This window comes from Cetorhinus maximus, chromosome 20 (genome assembly GCF_964194155.1).
Source record: "Cetorhinus maximus chromosome 20, sCetMax3.hap1.1, whole genome shotgun sequence".
In the NCBI taxonomy this organism is placed as follows: Eukaryota; Metazoa; Chordata; class Chondrichthyes; order Lamniformes; family Cetorhinidae; genus Cetorhinus; species Cetorhinus maximus.
In genome coordinates this window covers 19176447-19193584 of record NC_135898.1, presented here as the reverse complement: position 1 = coordinate 19193584, position 17138 = coordinate 19176447, and the positions used below count along the sequence as shown (strand labels likewise).

At 42.0% G+C, this 17138-nt stretch overlaps 1 protein-coding gene across 2 annotated transcripts in view; it reads right to left on the bottom strand.

Moving 5' to 3' along the window:
- Positions 1-17138, bottom strand: part of LOC144694909 (histone acetyltransferase KAT6A-like) — a 160380-nt gene that overhangs the window by 46849 nt on the left and 96393 nt on the right. The window contains exons 7-8 of one of the 2 annotated variants that reach the window (XM_078565660.1): positions 12457-13319; positions 7234-7352 (exon numbers count right to left, since the gene is read on the bottom strand). In XM_078565660.1, the coding sequence (XP_078421786.1) occupies positions 7234-7352; positions 12457-13319 (982 nt within the window). The remainder of the gene's footprint in view (positions 1-7233; positions 7353-12456; positions 13320-17138) is intronic. The other variant, XM_078565661.1, reaches the window with a different exon arrangement.

Sequence of the window (17138 nt, the reverse complement as noted above, 5' to 3'; positions counted from 1 at the left end):
CTCTCTCACCAGTAACTCCCTCAATATCCCCACTATCTCATCTGTCACACTGCTTGTCTGACTTTCAGTACTTGGGGAGTAGAAATTTTCGACAACGAAACTGAAGCCATACCCTTCGGTCCCTTTCCACCAAATCCATCTCTCTCCCTGGCAACTACCTGACACTGGGCCAGGCCGTTTGCAACCTTAGATGAGGCTCTGGCTACTTAGCCACACCATCACAAAGACCGCTTACCCCCATTTCTGTGACATCGCTCAGCTCAGTCGCTGCATTAGCTTCTATGATGCTGAAACCCTCATCCATGCCTGTGTTACCCCTAGACTCAATTATTCCAATGCTCTCCTGGCTAGCCTGACATCTTTTCCCCTCCAAAGATATGAGCTTATTCAAAACTCTGCTGCCGATATCCTAACTTGCACCAAGTCCTGTTCATCCATCACTCCTGTGGCCACTGTCTCCGTGGTTTCTGATTCAGCAGTACAGCTCGCTGTCAAATTTTCTCAATAATGCTCCTATGAAGCACTTTGGGACATTTTACTAATTTGTTGTTGTAATCATTGTACAATTCCTTTCTGCAATAGCCAAAGATATGGTTGCTGATGCTAGAAGCCAAATGGCTGAATATTGGTCAAGCAGGAAGAACTTGCAACAGCTTACTAGTAAAACCACAGCTCTTTGTGGTCCAGTGTTCAAGCCAGATATTACCCACCCATATGTATAATCAGGAACTCAAAGCTCCACGGTAACAAGTGTAGCATGCATAAACAGGTACACAGCTGATACTTTATACAATGTTTCACTCCAATTACTGCTGTAAAGGATGTGTTAGCCATGACACAATAAAGCCAAAACATGATTGGTTATGAAGTGAATCATCTGCCAAGTACTGTCTCACCACAGCAATTATACCAGATTATATGGTGGTTAAGAACTTCCGTGTCATGTTCAAAAGACACATTTTAACTATGCCTTAAGAACAGCAACCTGCTTAAAAACCAGTGCAACATATCCAATTCCAGCGCTATTCATCTTCATTTTAGTGATAGCAACCACAACATGGTACATTTAAGTTTGTTATGGACAAAGAAATAGACAAGTTGCAAAAAAATGTGTTAGATTGGGGGAAAAGTGGATTTTATTAAAATAAGACAGGATCTGGCCAAGGTAGACTGGGAACAGCTACTTGTGGGGAAATCTACAGAGGAGCAGTGGGGGGGCATTCAAAAAGGAAATGGGGAGGGTACAGGCTCAACATGTTCCCTCTAGGGTGATAGGAAGGAGTAACAAGCCCAGAGAACCATGGATGACCAGAGATATTCAGGTTACGATGAGAAGGAAAAGAGAGGCTTTTAGCAGGTACAAGGGAAGCAAATCAGTGGAGGCATTAGTAGAGTATAGAAAGAGCAGGTTGGGGCTTAAGAAAGCAATTAGGAGAGCAAAGAGGAGATATGAGAAAGCTCTGGCTTGTATAAGTAGGGAAAGTCCCCAGATATTCTAGAAGTATATCAATGGGAAGAGGATAACCAGGGAAAGAGTAGGGCCCATAAGGGACCAAGGGGGCAATCTATGGGTGGAGCCAGAGGACATGAATACTTCACATCGGTCTTCACGCAAGAGAATGAGGATGAAGGTATCGAACTCGGGGAGAGTGACTGCGAGGTTCTTGTGCAAATTGATATTGGGAGTGACAATGTATTGGAGGTACTGGCAGGCTTAAAAGTGGACAAATCTCCAAGTCCATTTGATTTGTGTCCCAGGCTGCTGAGGAAGGCAAGGGAGGAGATCGCAGGGGCTCTGACCCAAATTTTTAATTCCTCTCTGGCTACAGGGGAGGTGCCAGAGGACTGGAGAACAGCTAACGTGCTTCCGCTATTTAAGAAGGGTTGCAGAGATAAGCCAGGGAACTACAGGCCAGTGAGTCTCATGTCAGTAGTTGGGAAACTATTGGAGAAAATCCTGAAGGAGAGAATCTATCTCCACTTGGAGAGGCAAGGTTTGATCAGGGATAGTCAGTATGGCTTTGTCAGAGGAAGGTCATGCTTAACAAATTTGATTGAATTTTTTGAGGAGGTGACCAGGTGTGTAGATGAGGGTAGTGCAGCTGATGTAGTTTATATGGATTTCAGCAAAGCCTTTGACAAGGTCCCACATGGGAGACTTATAAAGAAGGCAAATGCACATGGGATACAGGGTAATTTGATAAGGTGGATTCAAAATTGGCTTAGTTGTAGGAGACAGAGGGTGATGACAGAAGGATGCTTTAGTGACTGGAAGCCAGTGTCCAGTGGCGTACCACAGGGATCTGTGCTCAGTCTCCTATTATTCGTCATTTTTATAAAAGACACAGATGACTAAGTGGGTGGCGGGATTAGTAAGTTTGCGGATGACACAAAGATTGGCTGGGTGGTTAACAGTGAGGTTGAGTGTCTTGGGCTACAGGAAGATATAGATGGGATGGTCAAATGGGCAGATAAGTGGCAGGTGGAATTTAACCCTGAAAAGTGTGAGGTGATACACTTTGGAAGGAGTAATTTGACAAGGAAGTATTAAATGAAGGCCTTAAACACTAGGAAGTTCTGAGGAACAAAGGGACTTTGGCGTGTGTGTCCATAGATCTCTGAAGGCGGAAGGGCATGTTAATGGGGTGGTGAAAAAGGCATATAGGACACTTGCCTTTATCAATCGAGGCACAGATTACAAAAGTCAAGTTGGCCTTGTATAGAACCTTGGTGAGGCCACAGCTGGAGCGCTGTATGTGGTTCTGGTCACCACATTATAGGAAGGATGTGATTGCACTGGAGGGGATGCAGAGGAGATTCACCAGGATGTTGCCTGGGATGAAACATTTAAGTTATGAAGAGAGGTTGGATAGACTTGGGTTGTTTTCGTTGGAGCAGACAAGACTGAGGGGTGACCTGATTGAGGTGTACAAGATTATGAGGGGCATGGACAGGGTGGATAGGGAGCACCTGTTCCCTTTAGTTGAAGGGTCAGTCACAAGGGGACATAAGTTCAAGGTGAGGGGCAGGAGGTTTGGTGGGGCGGGGGGGGTTTGTGAGGAAAAACTTTTTTACCCAGAGGGTGTTGACGGTCTGGAATGCACTGCCTGGCAGGGTGGTGGAGCTGGGTTGCCTCACATCCTTTAAAAAGTACCTGGATGAGCACTTGGCACGTCATAACATTCAAGGCTATGGGCCAAGTGCTGGTAAATGGGGTTAGGTAGGTAGGTCAGATGTTTCTCACATGTCGGTGCAGACTCGATGGGCCCAAGGGCCTCTTCTGCACTGTGAGATTCTGTGATTCATCGTGGCTTATAGCATTTGTGTTTGTTTTGGGCCAATTGTTGCACAAAAAGAGGGCGATCAGGATATACTTGTATATAATGTCACGAAGATGTGCTTTTGCCAAATAATGATATCTATTTTACCGGCTAGAAATCTGAATTGAACTTTTAAAAAGATTTTTTAAAAACACGGGCTAAAATGATTTGAACTCTCAGTCCAAGATGGCTCACCTCATTTTGCATTACTGTACCTTCTACATTCCAGTTAATTGGAGTGGAGTTAGGCTGTCTGCAAAACCCTTCAAAGACAATGACTTCAGGGGAGTGTGAAGATTCACATCTCCTGTCTCATTAGCATCCAGGGCAATCAACTGAGGTATACAACTGTTGGAGGCTGGCTATTAATCGCTTGTTCAATGGATCCCTGGGTAAGTTAAACTTCAGACACGAGCCAATCAAGTCACCTTTGGAATGCACAGACAAAGTCTTTTTCTGAATCCCCCAGCAGTTGGAGAAAGAATGTCACATGACAAGCCAACCCTTAGTATGTTTAAAGCACATTTTCTCAGCAGAACCCGCGACAGGCAGCTTCGGGAGAAGACACAAGTGCACTCCCTCCTGCCTCCTTTTTTTCTCCAGCCCACCTAGTAAGCTTTGAGCCCTGTTTGCTGACTGTGATCATGGGATACCCTGCTGTAGACAGATATTTCTTAAAATAATTCAAATCAGCACTACCATCTCCCAAAGAACAACCAACTCAGACATTCACATCTTTAAATTGGAAGCATCGAGACTATTGGATTCAGCCTGAAGCCAGTCAAGTCACCAAACGACAGACTATATACTATTTTACTTTTTTTTTTAATGGACTCTAACTTGGCCAACCTATCCTTCACTACTCTGTAATGTGTGTGTGTGTGTGTGTATGTGCGCGTATGTATGCATACGTGTGTGCATGTGCATATTAACTTGAGTGCATGCACATTGTATGAGCGAAAGTAATTGCATAGTTTATTATTTTACTTAGATTGGCTTAGGTATCATTGTTAAACTCAACAAAACCTGCCCTCTGGGTTCTTGTGTGATCATAATGTGTAATGTCATGAAAATACAATAATATTATGAAAATTACTATAATTTATTGTAAAGATAAGTTAATAGTGGGGTTTGGATTAGTTTCTCTCTATGTAGGTGTGTGTGTGGGTTTTAATTGAATTACAGACAGCTGGTCTGGGTGTTTTGATGTATCAGAAGGGAAACCAGGTTTGAAATGCTAAATACATAAACATGGCTGAAGTTTTAGAATGTGAGGTGTGAAGAACGTTTACATTTTAGATAAATCAGTGTTGTGAATTTCTAAGAGATGGTAAGGTGTTACACCTAGCCAACTGAGGCTAAGTGTGTTTATTTTTCTCAAAGATTACTGATTAATATGAGTACTATGAAAGATTTATATTATGGAAAAAGTAAAGTTGCAAAGACATATTGGGACAATGGGATTTACATTAAAAAGAAAGAAACATGTAACAAAGGAGATGATGTTATGTGTAAGGAGGAAAGCATTCTGAGCTGAGTGTGAAAAGCCTCTAACCTCTATGTACCAAGCTGCTGCCTATAGGAACCAAAGCTAAGATAATTCACTGTTAATGTCCCTGTCCAGGGTATTGTGTGCTTTGCCTGGGTCTGTTAAAAGCAATTTTGTTCTTACTGTTGCCTTAACGGAGGTGTAACTAGGAATTAGGTTAATTAGGGGAGCTAGGAGTTATCATGGTAGTAATTTGTAGACCTATGCATGTGCTTAAAATCATTTCTTTTATGTATCAATGTTTGATTTAGTTTTATATAAAACCTCTAAGACTTGGTGGACTTATTACTATTGAATTCAAAGCACGCATCTCGAGATAAAAATACAAATTGCAACAACAGTTGTGGCAGCTGTTTCAAGTTTCCCTCTGGGATTTGAGCAATGACCATCCGTTGTGCCATAACAATAAACAGTTAAGTACTCACTGAATCAGCAAGCATATCCTTCTCAACCGAAAAAACCTGTTGCACCCAAGTGAGGAAAGGGCAAAGAGTAGAGCCATTTGATCCTTCCTCACCTGGTCATAACCATTATCAGAGCTCATAGCACAACTCAACTTTTAGACTGCTGACAGTGTACATCATCCAATTGTTTTAAAAAATGGTTAACTTATGTCATGTTGACTTCAGTTGGAATACACGGGTGATAGACTTTTACTGGCTGAATTATATACACTGGCTCCCGGCTCACTAATGGCTCAAATTTAAAATTCTTACCCTCGTGTTCAAATCTTCCCAAGGTCTGGCCCGTGTTCCAGGTGTACCACAGAACGTCAGTTTGCTGAGAGGCACAAACCATTTGATTTATTCTGAAGTACCAGGGCAGTCTGTTGACTGTCTTCCACAGTGGGCAGAAGATGGGATAAGGAACAATAGGAGCAGGAGTAGGCCATTCGGTCCACTGAGCCTGCTCCGCTATTCAAACAGATCATGGTTGATCAAAAAAGAATTAAAGGCAAAGCAGGACACAGGCTGCAGAGCATAGACAAAATTGAACGTCAGGGCATATTCTGCCTTTGCCAACCCAGCTGATTTGTTTTTGATTTAGCACATATGTCTTAGCATTTGGCACGAACAGTTGATAGCCCAGAGTTGCAAACCGAGTTAGGCAGTCAACTGTACTCCACAGCTCTCTCAGAAAAGGGACTGGTTCCTCTCCTTGACTTTAACACTTTTACATAATTTGGTTTGTTTGGTGATTGAACAGCAGAGGATGAATCAGTAATTCATGAAAGGATTTGAATAGCTAACAGTGAAATTTGCTGCAGGAGGGTTCCTAGACCTGGTTTTCCCAAATTTGTTGATCAAATTTTTCACTTCTGCACCGTTCACTCAGTTTGCGACACCATGGGAACTGTCAAATAAGGGTCTGTGGTTTCCGACATGTGTTCTGCATGATCTGCTCCTTGCTATTCACGAACCATCTTCTATACTTGCGTGTGAATGAGATCTCAGTTTAGTCTCAACACCTACCCTCAAATTTTGACCACAATCAGGTCAGTATCACCAATATAGATATACCTTTCACTCACCGCTACAGTCTCTTTTAAGGTAGCAAGTAAACTCAAATGTTGTCTTTTTAAAAAAATTCCTCTGTGAATTTGTGTTAATAGACCTTAAGTTTAAAAAAAATTTTCAAAACAATGTGCTCACTGGATAATGCATTTTCTGTGGACCAGATTTTAGAACCTAAATGGAAGCAGTGTATATACTCGCAACTGGGCTGCAGAGGCTGACGCAATTATCACTAAACAAACTATCACATCCATGCAGCATATTCTCACATTCACAATATACAATTCTACATTTCACATGAAATTACTTTAGATATTTCTTGTTCTCCACTACAAAGTACATTTCAGTTACCAAGAGCATGTTGCTGACTTGGACCAATTGCATTGTTAAACTCAAAATCCCTACCGATTGTAGTTTGGAAATTCTATTTTCTTCAGCCACATCATAGCCATTGACATGCCAAAATGGCCTCTTGTGCTGCACGCAGCTTGTACCCACAATTCCTCCCAGGTCCAACTGTGGGTCTCATTGGGAGGCTTGGAGTTAAGACCCTCATATTTAACCATTCTATTATTGATAATATCTTTGATACATCTGATGCTAACTTATTTCTTCTGATTTTGCAAATACCTCACATGATTTTACTTTCCAAAGCAGCAAAGAAAAAAAAATTCTGTATGCAAGTAATTTTACTCTAATCAGCTCAGCACATCTTCATTTCCTGCAAGACTTAAAATATCCACCTTATCTGTAAGAAATGAAAATAAATTTCTGGTCCTGAAGTCAATAACTATAATGTGAGCAGTTTATTAGCCAATATTCACCAACATAATGCTGTGCTGCATCTCACCTCCAGTGCAAGTTCCTGAACATGTTGAAATAGGTCCAAGTCTTTCTCTGTCACAATGTCTTTGCTCAGCGATTGGTCGTCTTCATCTTCAAGTTTGCAGCCCCATGAGTCCTGATTGTCTGCAGATTTAGAAAAACACAATATTACTGAAAGGACTTTCTTTTAGTAAACCCTCCTGCAATAATCCTTGGCTTACAGAGAGGCAGATTGAGAACTGACAACCTCAATGTGTTAATATAGCTGTTATAAATTAATAGAGCAGTAGAGTGACATTTGTGCCCTCAAATCTAAAACAATGTAACCCATCCAGGGGATAAATTTAGCAACTGCTGAGTTGCCAATTACATTGGATTCAAACATTTTGTAATTTTTGCTGCTCCACCTGGAGTTTCATGTATCCTTTTCTGTTAGGGGCAGCAGGCAAGTCAGTAACAATCAGATACCCTACAGCCAACAGAGGATACACCAAACATGGTACCTCATGTAACCGAGCACTCGACTCCAAAGTAAAAGTTTCAGAGTTCAAGTGCTGATGGTCTGGCAAATCTCGCCTTTCTCAGATGTCTCTTCACCATTTTCCAACCAACAGGGTGAGGCGAAGCATTCTCAAGATTCCGTCAATGCTCTTCTTGGAGGTAGTTGGTAGTTCATGTGCCCTCCCATTTCCCTTTCTCCTTTACTGGGGAAGCACCTCATCTCTGTTTGGAGCACCTTCCATACTGCATAGCTAAGATCAGGAACTCACCACTGGCAGGGATGGCAAAATATATTAACACACTGAAATGACAGAAGCCTGTATCACTAGAGAGAAAAAAAGAGAACAGCCCAATACAATCAATATAAACTAGAAAAAAACATAAACAAGCAGGACATAAAATATTAAAGGCAACAAGAGACACAGCAGAAGGCAGTAGCAGCTTGAATTAAATACTCTTATGAGTACATAACCAAGGACAAAAGTTACAATGAAGCACTCATTTGGTTGTGAGAATCGTAGTCCTTTTGGTCAGTTCAGTACTTTCCCTTTGAAATGAAAGTTACTTGGTAATCATTTCTGTACTGAAACAAAACAAAATACCAAACCATAATACTCATTTCAGCAAGCCAGCCTTGCAGCATCGCACACTGGTGCGCCAGCATGCTGCTCAACAAGTAGGCGAGTGCTTAATTTTTAAAAAGGAAACTTAAATGTCCCCACCCCACCACCAGCTTGTGTGTGTGTGTGTGTGGAGGTGGGGGGGGCGGGGGGGAGTAATTTAAAAACTCAAGGAACCAATTCATATTACAGGGCAAAGGATTAACTGAAGATCAACTGAATGTCAGGGGTATTATGTATGGTAAGGGGTCATGGAAAGGGGGGATGCGGCGGACAGTAATTATAGTTTACAAAAATAATTTGTAACAAAAAGCTGCCATTTCCAAATTAAGGGAAAGCAGTGATTCGTAACGAAGAAGTTAGACTGATGGACGGGAGAGCAGCAGCAGCAGAGTCAGGACAGTGACGAGCACTATGGGAGCAGTCCCAAGGATTTAAATGGAAGCAAGGCAGAGTCAGGAGAGCGTGGAGCAACCCAGGGTGATCTCAACAGATTTCTAGTAGCGAAGCTGGAAGTGGAGAATGGCATCAGTGGAAAAAAATTACAAAGTGATAACCTTAGAGGAGAGAGGGTGGGGGCATGTTTCCAGGTAAATATTTAAGTTAAGCTACCTATAACTTAAACTAGATCAAGTAATTAGATTAGAAGCTAAGAACTAAAATATAAACTAAGTTGATTAAACACAAACAGTAACTAACTGAACAAATAAAACAAAGTTAACAGGGAGGCAGAGTAGGTGGTGTACCACAACTGCAACATGTGGAAGTTGTGGAGAGCATTGCCATCCCGGACAACCACACCTGTAGCACTTACATCTCTAGAAACGTGAACATGAAGCTGTTGAAGTAGTGTTGGAGGTACAGATATTGTGGGGCATCAGGGAAGGGGAGTGTTACCTGGACACGTTGATCAAGGGGCTGTCATACTATGGTATAAGAGGGCTTTCACGCAGGAGGAGAAAAAAAAGAATGTAGCAGTCATAGGGGACAGTATAGTCAAATAGACAGATCCTGTACTCTCCAGTCATTGCCGGGAAAGGTTGCGTTGTTTGCTTGGTGCCAAGATTAAGGGTAACTCTTCACAGTTGGAGAAGAACTTGGAGTTGGAGGCGAAGGATCTAGTTATCATGGTCCATATAGGAACCAACCTCTATCTCGGAAGGAGGATCTGCTGAAGGGGTTTGAAGTGCTAGGGTCGAAATAAAAATGCAGAAACTCCTAGGTAATAATCTCTGGATTCTTACCTGAGCCACATGCAAATTGGCATATAGTCAAACAGATTAGCAAATTAAATGCAAGGCTGAAAAAGAGTGGTGTGGGAGGCAGGGATTTTGATTCATGGAGCATTAGCACCAGTACTGAGGAAAGAGGTGCTGTTCCATTGGGACAGACTCACTTAAGGCAGGCTAGGATTAGTACTGTATCCGGACAAATCCAAGAGCTAGGGCTTTAAACCAGTGAACGGGGGTGGGAGTAAATTCAAAAGCAATAAAAGAGCAAAGTAGTAATTTCAGTAAAAAATGTGCAGAATGGGTCAACAAGAGACAGAAAGCTTAAGAAAGGTAATGGGGTATTCGTGACTAAGGTGACATTGGGGGGAAAAAATAGAAAATATTTCAAGCTAAAGGCACTATATGTCTATGTGCGAAGCTTTCAGAAGTAAATAGATGAATAGCACACATAGGCATAAATGGATTTGCTCTATGAGCCATTGAAAAGTGACAGGGTTGGGAATTAAATATCCCAGGGCATTCGTTTTCTTTTAAAAGATAGGCAAATTGGAAAAGGAGGAGAAGCTTCCCTGATAATAAAGGATGGGATAAAGATAGTAGAGAGAAAAAATCTTAGCTCAGAAAATCAAGAAGTAGAATCAGTTTAGGTGTGATGAGGAAATAAGTCAGAAATGTTGGGAGTAGTTTATAGGCCCCTTAACAGTAGTTGCAGTGTCAGGCAGAGTATGGATCAGGAAATTAGAACTGCATTTAACAAGGGCAAATAAATAATTATGGAAGACTTTAATCATCTCGGCAAACAAATTTTGCATTAATAGTGTGGAGGACGAGTTCACGGAATGCAATTAAGATTGTTTTCTAAACCAGTGTCTCAGGGAGTCAATGAGGGAACAAGCTATTTTGGATCCAGCACTGTGCAATGGGACAGGGTTACTTGATCCTAAAGAGTAATCATAATAAGATAATGTTATATCGAGTTTGAGTGTCATTTAGTTACATCTGAAACGAAGGTCTTAAATCGGGATTTTCCAAAAAGCACTTGACAAGTTGTCGCACAGAGGTTACTGAACAGTATTAGGGCTCATGGGATTGGGAGTAATATATTATCATGGATTAGGAATTAGTTAATGGACAAAAAACAAACAACAGGAATAAATGAGTCATTCTTATGTTGGCAGGCTCCTTTAGTGGAGTACCACCAAGATCAGGGATGGGCGTCAACTAGTTACTATCGACATCCATAACTTAGTTGAGGGGATGGAGATTAGTTTATTAAAGTTTGCTGATGATACAAAGTTAGGTGGGAAAGTAAGCTTGAGGAGGAAGCAAAGTGGCTGCAAACGAATTTAGGCAGATTAAAGTGAGCAGGCAGGAATGTGGCAGCTAGAATATAACATGGGCAAATTTGAAGTCATCCACTGTGGTAGAAAAAAATAGGAAAGTAAAATATTTTTGAGAGACTGAGAAATGTTGTTATTCAGAGGGATCTGGGTGGCCTTGTACACAAATCAGAGAGAGTTAACCTGCAAATGCAGCAAGCAATTAGGAAAACAAAGAGCATGTTATCCTTTATTACAAATCAAATGGCATATAAGACCAAAGAAATCTTACTGAAAGTGTGTAGGGTTTTGGTGAGATCACAACTGTATTGTGTACAGTGTTGGTCTCCTTACCTAAGGCCTGCTAGGATTCACCACCTCATTCCTAGCTTGAAGGGATTGTCCTATGAGAAGTTGAGTAGACTAAGCCTACATTCCCTAGAGTGAGAGGTAATCTCATCGAAACATTTTAAGGAGCTTGGCAAAATAGATGCTTGGAGGATGTTTCATCTGGCTGGGGAGTCTTGAATAAGTCTGTGTCTCAGAATAAGGGGTCAGCCATTTCAGACTAAGATGAGGAATAATTTATTCACATAAAGGGTTGCGAACCTTTGGAATTCTCTACTCCAGAGAGCTGTACTCAGTTGTTGCGCATATTCAAGTCAGAGGTCGATAGATTTTTGGATACTAAGTGAATCAAGGCTCATGGGGTAGTGCAGGAATGTATAGGTGAGGGATCAGTTATGAGCTTACTGAATGGCAGAACAGGCTTGAGGGGCCAAATGACCTATTGCTTCTATTTCTTAAGATTCTTGCTTGAAGTTAAAAGTGTACTTGTGTCTGACACACACAATGAAGGAGTTCCAGAATGGTCAATTTTATTCTAACCCTACAAATCCTAATGAGCTGAAATGTTTTGAATAAAAAAGCAGAGGCAACTAGACGCAATTCTATGCAATACAGAAAATACTCTGCAAGTGACCTGGCCTCATCAATCTGCAAGCGACCAGATTTTATCGGCCAACTCTACCTTGGGGAATATTTTCCAGTTCAAATGGTTGTTCCTCTCATGCCATGAAAGTGATGCCCAATAGCAGAGGCACTGCAGTAATTCTCTTGGAATGTTTTTATGCGACTGCTTATTTCTAGTCTAGATGAGGGCAAGTAATGTGGTCAGACGATTTGTGTTGCAACCCCACCCCCTTTCCAAGGTGTTCATATATATCCAATTTAATGGGTACAATGATTACATGAAGGCATGAAGTCTGAAATTAAGATAGGAAATATAGGAAATAAACAGCAGATCTGTCAGCATTTGACAAAGGAATGTTGTGAAGAAGGGTCTCTACCAAAAGATAAATCTGCCTTTCCTCTTTCAAATTCTGATGGACCTGCTGTGTGTTTTTACTTTAATTGCTGAAATGAGAACGTGCAGAGCTACTTTCATGGCATAAGCCCAACCCCCACCCCCCCTTCCATTAGACAACAGCGATTACCTGAAGCACCCCAAAAAAGCGCAATAAAAAGCCAATTTCTAGTGCTAGCAATGCATAATGGCATGGCATTTACTTCTTACCCTTGTCCTCGGCACTTTTACTCCTTTCTAATTCCACGTTCCCCTTCCCGTGCCAAAGGATCGTCTTTCCATGTCTCATTTTACACCGGCTGCCCCTTATTGCTTTTTCTCTCACAGAAAACGGCAGGAAATAATGAGAGTGCAGTTTAGCCGCCGTTTCTACAGATGTACTCAGTCGTAGGTAAGGTGAGATTTGCAAAGTGCAACTGTTTTTCATGCTACTGTCCCAATTGCTTGGGAGAATGGATTCATCAATGGAAGGAGGGCAAGGTTCACAAGGTGTAAGACAAGGAGGAGTTAACTCAGTGTCTGCTTCATCAGAGAGTTTGGGAGAATAAAGGGAGGAAGGAGAGTCAACTGGTTCCTTTCTTAACCTGGGCATTCTGCACATAGTTAACTGGTCAGTGAATGTCTGCTTACTGAAGTTATCAAGAGGGCTAACACAAGGAGATGGTTTGATGCTACTAAAGTGGCACCTCGGTGCTGGTAAAGAAACCTCAGGTGATACTGGGCATGCAGGGATTAATGAGGTCAGTGCAGTACCTGTGGGCCATGTGCTGCTGTCAGAAGTGCTTGATTTTCGTGGCCCCTTTTTCTTGAGCCTGTATTGCTCAGCTAAGTCCAGGAGTTCACCCCGTGGCTTGCGGCCATCGGGCGAAGGGGTGAAGAATTTGCTAAGGCCATCAATGAGCCCTTTGGTTTTCTTGTTCATTTTCAGGCGGGAAGATTTGGTGGTTCGCGAGTTCAAAGTGCTCAGTCCGTCCAACCGTCCCGACTTTGATGAGGGGATTGCTGAAATTTTATGTTTGCGACCCCGACCGGGACATTGTCTTTCTTTGTCGAATGGCTGAGAACCTTTTGACCTGTCGAAAGAGAAAAAAGCATCCTTGTTCGGTTACTCAAAGAGCATCTCAACTGTCTGAATCGAACACTTCTAAAATGCAGTTCACTCTGCCATTAAGCCACAAAACAAGGAATCAATTTGTAATTCACGAATACTTGCACAAAAATAAAAGGTCCACTACACCACCTACTGGATAACAGGCATCACATTTTTGCTGAGTATTTTAAGAGTAACCATAACTGTATGAATAGGCAGAAGTGTTCAAATAGATATGGGGCTGCACCTTACCTATGTTGGGTGGGCTGGATGGGAGCTGGCGGGGACGGGTGCGGAGCTGATCGCCGTCCACTGTCATTTTACATGGGTGGACCAATTAAGGCCTGCCCAGCATGATGCACGGCTGGTAGCACTCAGCGCTACCTGCACGGGTCGGGGAAGGAGGGAGAGTCGGGGCCTGCAATCTTTTGCGCAAGGGCGCAGCAATCTCCCTGAGACACGGAGCTGCCTCAGGAAGATTAAGTTGATAGCAAAACTTTTTAAAAAAGGAAGAAAAAAAATATTTTAAAATGGCCCATCATGTGACAGCATCACATGAGTTGGGGCATGTTTGTGAATTGCGCAAAATTAAATTAATTATTTTATAAAACCTTCAGGAAACCTCATCCCACCTGTGGATGAGGTTTCCTGATAAACGCCAAGGCTGCTTGGGCTCTTCGCCTGCCTGCCAACCTTAAGGCTGGACAGGCAGCATTGCTAACAAGTTTAACTGGTTTTTTAATGGCTTTCATAGACCGCTGACAGTTTGGTGGGACGCAGCCACCTCCGGTGCGCGCCCGCCAAACTAAATATCTAAACGATGCGCAATGACGTCGGAATGCACGCCCAACGTCATCGCGCGTCATTTTGCAAGTCAGCGTGTCAGGCTCGCCCCCACATGCCGACGGCAATATTCTGGCCATGACGACTCTCATGGTACAACTGAGAAGCTGGATAATGCTTTGCTCATCTTTTTCAGTATCATGCAGATGCATATTTGTAAGGACAAATTGATTTCTTTAAATGCTGGGAAACATTCATGACATTACTTTTTGTTCTTTTTTTCTTCAAACAAAATGAGCATTCTAAGAGTTCATGAGGATAGCTGGCCTGAATAGTGGAAAATACTACTGCAAATGGTTTGGGACGGGTTGTTCTGGGGAGAAAAAAAGTCCAATGTTGTGATATCTGTCACATTGAGTGAGATACAATCAATATTTAAGAAGGGGATTGGGGGTCCTCGTGCATAAATCCCAAAAAGCTACCATACAAGTTCAGCAAGTTATAGGTGAGGTAAATGGAATGTCAGCCTTTATTTCAAAGGGAATGGAGTATAAAAATAGGCAAGTCTTGCTAAAAATATACAAGGCACTAGTTAAACCACACCGAGGATACTGTGAACAGTTTTGGTCCCCTGATCTAAGGAAAGATATTTTGGCATTTGAGGCAGTCCAGAGAAGGTTCACTAGGTTGATCCCAGATATGGAGGGGTTTTCTTATGAGGAGAGTTTGAGTCGGTTCAGCTTGTACTCATTGGAGTTCAGAAGAATGAGAGGCGACCTTATTGAAACATATAAGATTCTTAGGAGGCTTGACAGGGTAGATGTTGAGAGGTTGTTTCCCCTTGTGGGCATAATCTCAGAGTAAGGGGGCGCCCACTTAAAACAGAGATGAGGAGGAATTTCTTCTCTCAGAGAGTAATCAATCTGTGGAATTCTTTGCTGCAGAGGGCTGTAGAGGCTGGGTCGTTAAGTATATTCAAGGTTGAGACAGACAGATTTTTAATCAGAAAGGAAATCAAAGGTTATGGGGAAAAGGCAGGAAAGTGAAGTTGAGGATTATCAGATCAGCCATGATTTCATTGAATGGCAGAGCAGACTCGATGGACCGAATGGCCTACTTCTGCTCCTACGTCTTATGGTCTTAAGTAGTATCAGCCAACAATTTGGGGAATGGTGCATGGCTGAATGGTTCCAGTTTATTAACACATTCAATGCAAATATTCCATTGGTAAAGCTGAGACACAACTCAACAAACAGGAAGGTCAAGCAATTGGAACATATCCTGTGATTTGCACATTGGTTCTTCCCATTTTTCCATGGAATTTGTGGTGAATTTTTTATTCAGACTCTCACACATCCAACAGCACGCATAAGTTAAATTCCTGTAAAAATCCACTGACACACAACCCAACTCGCTCAAACCATATCAAGGGTGGGATTCGTGAGCTTTGCACTGAATGATGAAGGAAAATCATCTATCATCAAGCTTGTTGCTTACCAGATTAAACAAATTTGCTTGGGAATATAACAGCTTCCACAGTGAATGAGGGAGATTGAGTAATGCCTCTGAAAATTCTAAGATGTAGTGCAGGGGTGAGGTTGAGGAGAATGTATGGGGCTGAGCAGATTCATAGTAGACGAAGCTTATTGAAGATACCCTGAACTGAGTTGGAGAAGAGGGCTGGGGGTTCAAGAAACATGTATAACAAGCATAACAAACCACAGAGCCATTATGACAGGGAAGTTGAGAAGATCCCCGAAAGGGCATTGGTATCTTGCAGGATTCCGGAGAATGGAAATGTTTAAAAACAAAACTAGGACAAAAACAGAAGCATCTGAAATGCTGATTTAGGTATACCTATGCTCAGCACTTGCAGAATCGGGGTCTACCCACACTGCTGAGGAGAAATTGCTGATTATAAATAGATATTGCAGCAACACTTTATACAACACTATGTTTTGTAAAGCCCACACTTCCTGTTTCAATTTGCTTCAACTTCAGCAAAACAAGTTGGGCCTTGAAGCAAACTCCAATTAGCAGGTACCAATATAATTAGCTCAAAGTCATCCCCCCACCCCAAAAAATGTAAATAAATCCATGCCTTTCCAGATTTTAGAACAGGATCTACATAAGAAACTACAGGGCTAAAATTGATTTGTTTACTTATCGTTGAACTTCGAGGTCCAGCCTGTGTATTTTATACAACGCTGTTCGCAGAACTAGATCATCAACAACTTGCATTTATATTGCAGCTTTAATGTAATGCAATGTTGCAAGGTACTTTACAAGTAACAAACAAAATTTGACACTGAGCCACTTAAGGAGATATTAGGCCAAATAACCAAAAGCTTAGTCAAAGAGTTTTAAGGAGCATCTTAAGTTCTAAAGTTTCAGGCCTTCGTAGCTGAAGGTGCGTCTGTCAGTGAAGCAATTAAAATCGGAAATGCTCAAGAGGCCAGAATTGGAAGAGCAAGAGTGTGGGTTTTGGTGTGAGTTAAGACAAAGACAGCAGACTTTTAAATGGCCTCGAATTTGAGGAGAACACCAAGGTTGACAGCCAAGGGTGCATTGAAGTAGTCAAGTCCAGAGATAACAAATGCAAGTATGACGGTTTCATAGAATCACTGGAGGCGGCCATTCAGCCTGTCGTGTCTGGCCCTCTGAAGGAGCAATTCACATTCATCTTTCCTCTGTAGCCTTGCATATCCTTCCCTTCCAGTGAATAATCCAATTCCCTCTTGAATGCCTCGATTGAACTCGTCTCCACCACACTCAGGCAGTTCATTCCAGATCCTAACCACTCAATGCGTAAAAATGTTTTTCATGTTGCCATTACTTCTTTTGCCAATTACTTTAAATCTGTGTCCTCTGGTTCTCGATCCTTCTACCAATAGGAACAGTTTCTTTCCATCTACTCTGTCCAGACCCCTCATGATTTTGAACACCTCTATTTAATCTCCTCTCAAACCTTCTCTTCTCCACAAAGAACAGTCCCACCTTTCTAATCTATCTAAAGAAC